Here is an 11200-nt window from a genome sequence, read left to right as displayed (position 1 = left end):
ACAGCGCGCTCCCCCCCCCCCCCCATTCCAGAAAGTACGAGAATGGTCAGTGTGACTATCAAAGTGTCTCAGACATCAGAAATTGCAGAGTGGGAGGGTACGCGGAATGACATGGCTTCGTAGCCTGAGTGAGCATAGAAGTCACCCAGGGCTTACTGGGCTGCCACCTCACCGTGTTCACGCTTTCCAAGGCTGTCCACACTGACACATTCACTTCCTCTGCTCTTTTTTAGCTGTTTTTTTTTTTTCGTTTTTCTTATCTTTTCTTTTTCTTTTTTTTTTTTTGAGGGGTTTTTGCTATAGGGCACATGTACTCACCAGAAAGACAGAGAGACAGAAAGCGAGAAATCACCGCCCCCTGGGGGAAGGGCCATGCTGCAATCCCTTCTCCTCCATTCTCTCGGGATCTCGGGCATGCACGCACACATGCCCAGTGTGAGTTTAAGACACTGGGTCCGGGACTCGAACTGGGGCCAACTACAGGGGAGTCCAGCGACATAGCCATTAAGCCAACTGCTGGTCTCCCCCGTGCTATTTTTTTAAACCTGTCACATTTACAGTTTTGAGCACGGTGCTGACTTCTGCAATTTCCTAGAATTCTGTTTGCCTCCAGACAGCTCACCCTCCTCCCTGTACGATACTTCAGGAAAATACTGCCTTGTAAAAGGTGACTTTTCTTCCTTTTGGTACCAGAACCTAATAAAAAGGAATGACCTTCCCTAGAAGCTGTAGAGTCACAGGGAGCCGAAAGAGGTGACAGGTTAGAACGAGCCGGTGTTTGGTTTGCTCCTGCAGTGGGGTCTTCCCCCAGAGGAGGCAAGGGACACTGATGCTGAAGGAGCAGCGTGCTGTGCTGGTAAGGACATGGGCCACTGGCAGAAGGAATGACCCAAGTTTAGAGACAACACCCCAACACCTTTCCAGGTACTGTGAGATCTTGAAGTTACGTTAAATTAATGAATATTCATAAACTGTTTACGTCATTTTATTTTTAATGTGCTGGAGGGCATGTGTGCTTGCCAGTGAGAGACGGAGAGAGGGAAAATGAGGAACCATCCCTGGGGAGGATGGCCACACTGCAGTCCCTTCTCTTTCGCCACCTAGGATTTGGGGCGTGCGCGCGCGCACACACACACACACACACACACACACACAGTGTGATTTTCAAACCTCCGGGTCCTGGACTTGAACTGCACAGTTGGTCACGTGGGATCCAGCCACCTGAACCACCACGCCACCTGGCCGGCCCGACATCTTTACGTAAAGCACCTTGATTAACATGAAGTGTAAAGTTTTTACTTTTGACTTGTTAAATGTAGAGACAAACAATATTGGGCCAGGCCAGTTAACAAGACTTTTGTTCTCCATGGGAAAAACGTCAAGAAAGTGTGTTGAAATTGACACTGTAGATGCATAAACCAAGTGTGTGACAGCTCAGGTTTCCTCTCTGGTCACTTGTTTCCTGTGTGGGCAACTGTTACAGACTGCTAGCCGGACAGGTCCACCCTGCCACTGAGGGACACGGAAGTGTGACCAGAGGAAACGCGATCACTGATGCTTACAGAGATCCTGGTCAAGAAAGGGGTGCAAAAGTTCTCAGAATCAGAACAGTCGTCGCATCAACCCCAATTAAACCTAGCGCAGAAGGCTGGGAGGCGGTGCCTTCTCATGCCACCGTGCCCGATGACAGAGCTGTCGTTCAGAGAACTCTGCCAGGGAGAAGCCTTGGTGGGCTCGCTGTGGAAGTCATGCTCATCTGAGCTGTACCCTGGTGCAGTCTCGGCCTCTGTTTCCCGGGAGTTGCTGAATGTTAAGAAGGTGTGGGGACCAGGTTCCATCACCGGGCTCCCAGGGCCAACCGTGGTTCGAATCCTGGCAGCTTTAAACTCACACTGGGCACGTGTGTGTGCATGCCCAAAATCCCAAGAGGAAAACGGCAGAAATTGTGGCATGACCACCCCCCTGGGGGGTGATTTCTCAATTTCTGTCTCTCTTGTCTTTCTAGCAAGTACACACGCCCCATTGCAAAAATCTCTCTCTCTCTCTCTCTTTGGGTCACCAATAGGACTTTTTACTTGTCACCGTTTAAAGTCTGAACTGTAAACAGAGTCTTGGACTGGTGGTTCACACCCATCAGCTCGCTCAACCTCAGCGCCCGTCTCATCCCCAGCTTTTCCAGAGCTTCTGCCTTCCCCATCGAGTTCCGCGAGTTTTCCCACTTCAAACTTGGGCTTCTTCAGCATTTTGACTTTTCTGACAAAGACATGGAGAGGGTGGATGGACTGGCAGGCCTTTCTACGCCTTCTCCAGTGCTGTCTGGAATCAGTTTATCGGCCACTCCTTTCAAGTCATTTGTCCGCTCCTCCCGGGTCATGATTTCCATCTTCTTCCGGATTTGGCGGACCTGCTGGTGCTGGGCAGAAGAGGGCTTCCGTATCCGATTGTTGCGTTTTTAGTAAACCCAGCACAGAAGAGACGAAGCAAGTAACCATCAGTAGTCTTGACCTCAACCTGAGCTTCGATCACGGTCTGCCATGTTTTGATCACGGAACACATTTTGTCACGGGTGAGATCTGTGCCATGGAAGTGAGTCAGGCAGATTCTGCCCCGAACGTCCTCAGTAATTAGCTTGGATTTCCTAAATGCGACTTCGTCATTCTGTAGGTCTGCAAGGCTCGCTTCACACACACGGCCCTTCAGGCGGTCTGACACAGTTTTTGGTTCCCTGAGTCCCGGTGACTAGTGTCTCCCCAGTATTTCGTCTGCTGAACATGGCAGGTGCTTCCATGTCCTACCAATCTTTTTTAGAAAATGGATCAACCACTTTCTTCTTGGCTCCCTTTTGGCCACCTTTTGTAAGGCGCCTATTCTTGCCACCCACCATGGCGCTACTCAGAGGGCCAAAAGGGCGCAAAAATCTCTTTAAAAAAAGAGTCATGGGTAGAGTCGACAGTGGGTCATCTCACCAGAATGGGGAACACCGAGGCGCCTGGGAAGCTGAGCCTCCCGGCCGTCGCTCTGCTCTGTGACCCTGGGCTGGCTCGGGAAGGTGATGCTTCGGTTAAGATTTCTCCTTCTGTAGCTGTGGTGAGGCTGAGAACCAGATCTGAGCTGTGAAACTTCCACCAGAACTCGGAGCGGGGATGAGTGTCTCTTTGGTTATGCTGTGACCTCGGTGGGGAACTGCAGCCCACCAACAGGCGTTACCAAATTTATCTAAGACTACTAATTTAGGCTGATGAAAGGGCCAAATATGTAAGTATGAGGTCATCCAGAAAGTCATGGCGCCTGTGTCCACGTTTTTCTGTGCAAAAATGCACCATGACTTTCCCGATGAGCCCTCATTTGTCGCTGTCTTTAGATTCTCTAGCGAAAGCAGGACTAGCGTGTAGGTGGCAAGGCGGCGTTTGTATGACAGTGACCACTTCCTGCAGTACTTCCTGTCCTTACATGAACGTAGAGACCAGTGCTGAGACGCAGCAGGCAGCCTGGCCTGTGACCTCTGCAGGTCAGCACACCCCACGGCTAACGGAGACAGCTGATTGGCTTTCGAACATACCTTCCTGGCTCTGGAATGGATTAAGAAATATCAGGAATAGGAAAACTGTCAGTGACCGGGTTGGCGATGTTACTGCTTAGGTGGTGTTTAAAGGATTCTTGGACCGTGCGCACGACCTGATCATTCCGAAAGGCTAGAAGTGATTGGAGAGAGGCCGTTCAGCCTTTTCACAAGAGGAGGCAACCCCAGTAGAAACCGTGGGTATAGTTGACAGTGGGGATTGAAGCAGGACTGCGGCCATTTTGAAATTAGGAAGGGCCTCTAACAAGACTTGTCAGACCAAATACTGAGTCGTGGGGAGGGCTCTTTAAGGAATGGTCAGGTGAGAAACCAAGAGTGGGTGTTGAAAGTAAACCAGGAGTTGGGGTTATTACTCAGAGGGAAGGGGTTGACTTTGAGGTGTGGGGTGATTTGCACGTGCTTGTCTTGTAACCCGACGTACAAGGGATACAAGATAACAAGACGGGGACATGTTGAGCTTTTCAAGACAGATTAGTGGCGTCTGACTGTCTCCCTGTAACCGGTTACACGCTCCCTTCTCCAGCCTCTGCCTCGCATTTCAGGGACCATGAGACGCAGCGGCCACACTGAGATTGCCGGCAGCAGTGGGGACCCAGGCACCAAGTCGGGAGGAAGCCCAGGCCCCCGGGAGAGGCATCTGTGAGGCAGCAGGCCCGAAGCCCCGGGTGAGTAGCAGCCAACGCCCACGGCAGTGGTGCAGACGAGAGACTGCCTGGGGCTCCACCCTGAGCCTTTCAGGGCCGCAGCCGACGCCAGGAGGCGCAGACACGAGCCACCCTGCGAGCCCCGCCCACGTTAGCGATTCCGAGGCCAGCCAAGGCGGCTGATGTGGGGAGGATCGTTAGACGGTTCGGGTCCCAGAACGTCTTACAAAGCGAGACATGCAGTTCGTGTCGGATTGTAATCTATCCGTTTTATGTACGCACCGTCATCAGCATTAAGTTCTCTCTGGACAGTCAGCACTTGGTACCAGCCACCCCAGTGTCACTCTGCTGGGACAGCCCTCTTGCTGCGTGACGTCCCAGAAGGTCCAGGCCTGGGCGGCAGCCAGCAGGAAACCGCCCTGCGCTGCTTCCTCCGGGTGGGGTGGGCAGCAGAGACCCTGAGAATCGACCGTAACGGGGATGGCAGGTGGTGGCTCTGGCTTCAGCATGGGAGCGCTGCCCCGGGGTCTCCAGCAGCGGCGGTCCCCGGGGACTGGGGGCTTTTCCTCCGGATGGTCACCGTCACGGGTCCGTCAGGCAGAGCCTTGATGATGTTCCAGGCCTCAAACCGCGTAAGGCCCTGCACGGCGTTGCCTGCCAACTGCAAGATTTCGTCTCCCGGCTGCACGGTCTCCCTCTGCTCCGAGGCAGCTCCTGAAATGAGAGGGAAGCGCTCCTGATATGGGGGTGCTACGGGTGAGTGGGGAACAGGGGGAGCTGCCGCCTGTCCGTGTCCTCCCGGGAACCGGGACGGCGTAGAAGGGAAGGGAGCTCGGTGGTGGTTCTAAACTGAGGCATCTCAGAAAAATGGCAGCTCGGAAGTTGGTGCATCAGGCTCCAGCTGTGGCCCCTGGAAAGGTGTCGGCCATGCCGGCTCCGGGGATGGGACATTCTGGCAACTCCACGCCAGAGCCTGGTTAAGGGGATCTCCACCGTCGTATGGGGTCATCGGGAAAAGTCATGATGCATTTTTCTGTGGCTTTCCTGACGATATGATAGAAGATTCTAGAAAAATGAAGCCTCCTCAGAGCCTCCCCTTGGAGACAAACCCGATATCCCACCCCCCTCGCATTGGTTTTCCCTCTGCCAGGATCATCAGCTGCTGAGATTTTCTTTTTCAGAGAGATTCTTGCTATAGGGCGTGTGTGCTCTCCAGAGAGACAGAGACAGAGAGACAGAAAGTGAGAAATCATCCCCCTGGGGGAATGGCCACACTGCAGTCCCTTCTCCATTCTCCTCTCGGGATCTTGGGCATGCCCGCACACACGCCTGGTGTGAGTTTTAAGCCACCGGGTCCAGGATTCCAACCACAGTAGACTCCATGGGAGTCCAGCGACATAACCGTTAGGCCACCCGCTGGCCCCGCTGCTGAGATTTTCACGAACTGATCTTGACAGGGACTTTGGCTCCGAATGGCCGGGAGAAGACCTCTGTGCTCGTCAGCAAAAGATGGAATTATTTATGGTCCCCACTTTTTCAAAGCTCTAAGCAGGAACAGAATTCCTTTACTTTATAGTGGAAGAAAATACCCATTTGACGTCATGATTTTCCGAAACGCCGACTATGAAGAGGAGAGAATGAAAACGGGAGAAATACCTTGAGGGCCGTGTGGAGCTTTTGCATTTATGGCCAAGGAGGGGTCCGCCGTTCGCCTTTCTGTGGGCCACGTGCCCAGAGCTGCTAAGCGGCAGAGCCTGGGTGTGAGCCCGGCTTTCCGGCTCCAGAATCCACACCCACGCTGCCGCCTCACCCCGCAGCTGGTAGCTCACCCAGGAGGGCGCAGCGACCTGCCCAGGGACACACTGCCGTGGGCGGCAGAACTAACTGCAGCGTCCAGAGTCGGACACTGCTTGTCGGATCCCACGCTCGTTCATGTTAAAATGCCTCTCCCGGGCGACAGCAGGTGGCATGTGGTTAAGGTGCTAGACTCCCACATGGCTGATCATGGTTTGAGTCCCGGACCTGGTGGCCTTGTTTTTTTGTTTTTTGTTTCTCTCTCTCTCTCTCTCTCTCTCTCTCTCTCTCTCTGGTGAGTGCATGTCCTCTCTAGTTTGAGTCTTAGACCTGGTGACTCACTCTCTGTCTCTGGTGAGTGCGTGTGACCTATAGTTCGAGTCCCGGACCTGTCAGCTTTGCTTTGTCTCTTTTTTTTTTTTTCCTCTCTCTGGTGAGTACACGTGCCCGATGGAAATTAATAATAACAATTTAAATAATTTTTAACTGCCTCTCCCAGAATTGGGGTTCACTTGCATTTGGGGGCAGCCGCCGTGTAAGCCTCGGTCTCCCCTCAGGATCTTGTCAGCTACAGCAGAGTGTCCTCTAGCAAGAGCAGGTGGGAGCTCATGGGGGCCTTTGGGTCTTGGCACCAACAGCCTTCAGAGTCCCACCGGTCCCTTGTGACCTCTGTATATGGACCAGGAGCCTCAGCCTGGGAGCGGGTGGTGGCCTGGCCAGCGAGAGGCAGAGCTGGGTCTAGACCTGAGCTGCCCGACTCCGCCCCGTGCTCCCCTCTGTGCGAGCTCCAAGGCGTCCAGCATGAGCAGTCGGGGCTGGGGCACATGCCAGCTACAGCACTCATGCCTTTCACTGAAAACACCCAAATCCAGCTGACCCCCTACGTCATCTTGGCGTGAACCCCAACCTCTGAACATCAAAACTGTCGGTAAAGGCAGGAGCCGACGGGCCCGGGAGCCGGAGACAGCAGCAAATGAGGCCGGCACCTGAGTGCCAAGTCTGACGCCATCTTACTGCAACCTGGCTGTTTTGTTCAGCATGGAGTTTTTAAATTGATTTTGAGTTCTTCAAATAGTGCCGTGAGTGGCTCAGTGGAAAAGACACTGGACTCCCACATGGCCAGCCGCAGTTCCAGTCCCAGACCCGGCGGGTTGAAACTCAAACTGGGCACGTGTATGTGCCCAAAATCCTCAGAGGAGAATGAAGGAGAAGGGGTTGCGGTGTGGCCATCCCTGCTCGGGGGTGATTTCTCACTTTCTCTCTCACTGTCTCTCTGTCTCTGGTGAGTGCACACGCCCTATAGCAAAACTCTCACCTAAAAAAGAGGGTGCTGAAATAATACTGATCTGCATTATGGCCTTTTTTAAGGCCCCGTTAAATTGTCCACCCCAGGACCATGCTCACGTGCCTCACCCTAGTCCTGGCCCTACTGAGCTGAAGCAGGGCTGGAGCTCAGTTGCTCGGGAGCATGAGTGAGACACGGCACAGGAGAACGTGAAATCTAAACAGGAGAAATGGCTGAGCAGAGCTGAGCCCTTGGGAGGCTTGCATGCCTCTCAAGAGAACGGGGGCTTGCAGGAAGCCACTGGGGTCCAAGAAGCACCTAGAGGCTCTGGGGGACCCAGCCCATGCCCACGACTAGAGCAAACCCGAAGAGCCAGACACCACACCTTTGAAGATCCTGTTGATGGTGAGAGGTTTGTCTCCGTGCAGGGAGCCCTTCCCGCCTTCCAGGCTGAAGCCCAGCCCCGCCGATGTCTTCTCCAGGGTCACCGTGCAGACTGTGGTCTCTGCTGCTGCTGAGGGACACGGGGACTGCGTCAGGGAACCTCTCCCCTCCCAGGCGCCGAGCGAGCAGGCTCCTGCAGCACTTGGGCGCCCCCCGGAGCTGCACCCCCAGGGCTGGCCCTACGTGGTCCCGGGCGGTGTGGGCAGGAGCCTTCTGCTGGGCTGGGAGAGCTTACCCGAGTCTGCAGAACGCTCGCTAGCTGCTGCTGCTGAGGCTGGGGAGTCAGCGGAGGAGTCCAGGTCCGACGTGGCCTCCAGGGTCGGCCTCCTCGTGACGATCACGGCCTGCCTCGGCTCCCCCGGTTGGCGGAGGATGGCCAGGGCGTCGTTGTGCGTGGTCCCTTTGAGGGACTTGCCGTTGATGGAAAGAACCTCATTGCCCTTTTGAATGGTGCCTTCCTGGGAGGCCAGCCCGTTGGGAAACACCCTGTGAACCTGAGCAAAGCAAAAACCATCGAATCCACATTCTTGCTGGAGGAATTAGTCAACCCTAGAGGATTTCTAGGCTAAAGAAAATTGCAAGGAGTTATGGCCTAGATCGAAGCTGCTGGCACAGGGACCGCATTGCCGCCTCTACCCAGAGCAGAAGTCACCAGCAGCCGTGAGCAGTGTAGCCTCTGAATCCTTCCCAACCCAGGGCCTTAGAGTGCCTCTCAGGGGACCCGTGGGTCTTAGTACTCCAGACAGCAGGGCCGGGAGTGCTTTTGGGCCTGGTGGGTGCTGCGCTCAGCTGGGTCCCTCCTGATGAGTCTGGGAGGGAGGCGAGGTGCTCAGACCCTGGAAGTTCTGGTGCACTTCCTCCTGGTATCCGAGTGACAGCAGCATCTAAGGGGTGACTGACCGGCCAAACGGGGAGGAGCGAATTCACTACTCAGGGGCAGAAGGGCTGAAGAAGGATGCGAAGGGCCCTCCCACAGGCCAGCAACTCTCCCCCGTTAAACCTTTTCGTCACGCTCATCTGTGCTTAGCGACAGAAATGGGTCCTTCCTGGCTCGGTGTGCCTTTTCTGCCGTGGAGACCTTATAAAGGGGCCAAGGAATGATACAGGTTTCATCTGGGTTTATAGAGGTTTTCTCCAGAAGTTGAGGACGGGGCTAAGGGTTGACTGTGGATGATGCCTAGGGGGACCACACTGATCCTTGGAAAGGATGGGTCCCTGTAAGATCACACCCTAACTGCTGCCCAGCAGCCTGGCCACACGCATGTCCTGGTGTCCAGGCACAAGACCCCTTCCTGGCGAGCGTCCCACCACTCCCCCGGCTGTCATCTCTGGCTCTAAGACCCCCATCGCTGAGTGACTCACCGTAATCACCTTGTTTTCTAGATCCAGTCCTCCAGCCAAGCTGAACCCCAGGCCGGCGCCTTCTTCCTTGTGTAGGACAGTGACATGGATGCTGTCCAGTTGCTGCAGAGGAAAGTGCAGACATCAGACGGCATTCTGCTACTGCAGGGCCACTAGCCAGGGCCTAAGAGCAGACCGATTTGCTATTGCCGACCCCAGCGTGGCCAGGGTCCGAGGTTCATCAGCTCTTTGAACTTCAGTGTCATCACCTAGAAAGAGGACTGGGCTGGCTTAGTGGATCCTATGTGGCCTTCTGGTGTTCGAATCCCAGCCCTAGGGGTTGGGCACATGTGCCTACCCCAAATCCCAATAGGATAGGGAAATGGACGAGAGATTGTGATATGACCACACCTCACTGGGGGGTGCTTTCTCTCCCTTCCTCCCTCCCTCACTCTGCTCTTTCTCCTCCCCTCTCTCTCCCTCCTCCCCTCTCTCTCCCTCCTCTCTTCTCTCCCCTCTCCTGTCTCAGGTTGGCACATGCACCCTATGGCAAAAGGGGAAAAAAAAAGCCTACATGGGCCTGGGGCAGCTCCAGAGGATACAAAGGTCCAAGAGCCTCTGCTCGTCTTACTGCTGGTCCCAGCTCTGCCGAAACACTTCCTCTCCACACACCTTGGCACCATACTCAGAGAGCAGATGGGGAGTGGGGCTGCTTTCAGAAGGACTTGATGGAAACTTGTGGGCTCTTGTGAGCCCTGGGCCCAGCCGCGCTCAGTGTGCAGCGGGAATGAGAGTTGCCGGGAAGGGCTCTTCTCACGCCTGCTATTGGCAGGGGGCCCATTCACCAGCTCGGTGGAGACCATGCAGGGCTGGCAGCCCATGGGGTGTGGAAGTGGGGATGAGCTCACAAAGGAGGGCATTTCAAAAAGTGCAAAAAAGTATGCAGTCTCTTCATAATTGTCCATAAACTTGACCCCCTTTTGTAGACAAATAAAGGCCTTTTTCCCTGACCTGGACCTCACTTGTTTTGTTCGACCTTGAACTCATTTGCCTTAGAAGACAGTTTGAGCCTTGAAAGTTTAGCATTCAGTTTTGGACACATGTCATTTTGGACACGTGTGTCAATATCGACATGCTTCTGACAAATCAATTTGGACATGTGTCATTTGACAAATGTGTCGATTTGGACACGTGTGTAATTTTGGACACGTTATTTTTGACATGTAATTTCTGACACATTTTTGTCATGTCATTTCTGACGTGTCATTTTGCCACGTGTCATTTCTGACACGTGTCATTTTTACATGCATGTCATTTTTGCATGTATGTAATTTCTGCACTGTGAAGTGTCATTTCTGACACTCATTTTTGACATGCATATCATTTTGGACACGTCATTGTGCACATGTCATTTTTACATGTATGTCAATTTGTACACGTATGTCTGATGTGCATGCCATTTCTAACACGTATGTGACATCCATATTATTTTTGACAGGCATATCAGTTTCTGACACATAGATCATGTTTGACATGCATGTCAATTTGGACACATGTCTTTTTGACATAAATGTCATTTCTGACGTCTTGACATGCAAGTCATTTTGGACACGTCATTTTTGACGTGTGACATGCATGTCATTTCCAACACACATGTCATTTCGATGTGACACACGTGTCTGTCACGTACCATTTCCGACACGCATGTCATTTTTGACATGTATATCATTTTTGACATGTGACAAGTCATTTTTGACACATGTCATTTTTGACATATGACACGCATGTCATTTTGACACATATGTCATTTTTGACATGTGACACATATGTCATTTTGGACACATATGTCATTTTGACATGTGACACATATGTCATTTTGACACGCATGTCATTTTTGACACATATGTCATTTTTGACACGCATGTCATTTTTGACACATGTCATTTTTGACATGTGACACACATGTCATTTTTGACATATGTCATTTTTGACACATATGTCATTTTTGACACGCATGTCATTTATGACATGTGACACATGTCGTTTTTGACACGCATGTCATTTTTGACACATGTCATTTTTGACATGTGACACACATGTCATTTTTGACAC

The 11200-nt window shown here is 52.9% G+C and overlaps 2 protein-coding genes and 1 pseudogene across 5 annotated transcripts in view; 1 reads left to right on the top strand and 2 right to left on the bottom strand.

Annotated features, from left to right (window-relative positions):
- STARD5 (StAR related lipid transfer domain containing 5) overlaps nucleotides 1-4197 on the top strand; it is a 26536-nt gene extending 22339 nt beyond the window's left edge. For both annotated transcript variants that reach the window (XM_027769063.1, XM_014585110.2), the window contains exon 6: nucleotides 4123-4197. In XM_027769063.1, the coding sequence (XP_027624864.1) occupies nucleotides 4123-4150 (28 nt within the window). In that variant the 3' untranslated portion in view covers nucleotides 4151-4197. The remainder of the gene's footprint in view (nucleotides 1-4122) is intronic.
- Nucleotides 1163-2961, bottom strand: LOC114006488 (40S ribosomal protein S3a pseudogene; annotated as a pseudogene).
- A 490-nt stretch (nucleotides 4198-4687) lies between the features above and the next one.
- IL16 (interleukin 16) overlaps nucleotides 4688-11200 on the bottom strand; it is an 89046-nt gene continuing 82533 nt past the window's right edge. For 2 of the 3 annotated variants that reach the window (XM_006142651.3, XM_006142653.3), the window contains exons 16-19: nucleotides 9110-9211; nucleotides 7983-8241; nucleotides 7689-7817; nucleotides 4688-4938 (exon numbers count right to left, since the gene is read on the bottom strand). In XM_006142651.3, the coding sequence (XP_006142713.1) occupies nucleotides 4727-4938; nucleotides 7689-7817; nucleotides 7983-8241; nucleotides 9110-9211 (702 nt within the window). In that variant the 3' untranslated portion in view covers nucleotides 4688-4726. The remainder of the gene's footprint in view (nucleotides 4939-7688; nucleotides 7818-7982; nucleotides 8242-9109; nucleotides 9212-11200) is intronic. The other variant, XM_027769049.1, reaches the window with a different exon arrangement.

This window comes from Tupaia chinensis, unplaced genomic scaffold, assembly GCF_000334495.1.
Source record: "Tupaia chinensis unplaced genomic scaffold, TupChi_1.0 Scaffold000078_1, whole genome shotgun sequence".
NCBI lineage: Eukaryota > Metazoa > Chordata > Mammalia > Scandentia > Tupaiidae > Tupaia > Tupaia belangeri.
The sequence above is the reverse complement of the archived record's forward strand: the minus strand, read 5'-3'. Positions and strand labels throughout refer to the sequence as shown.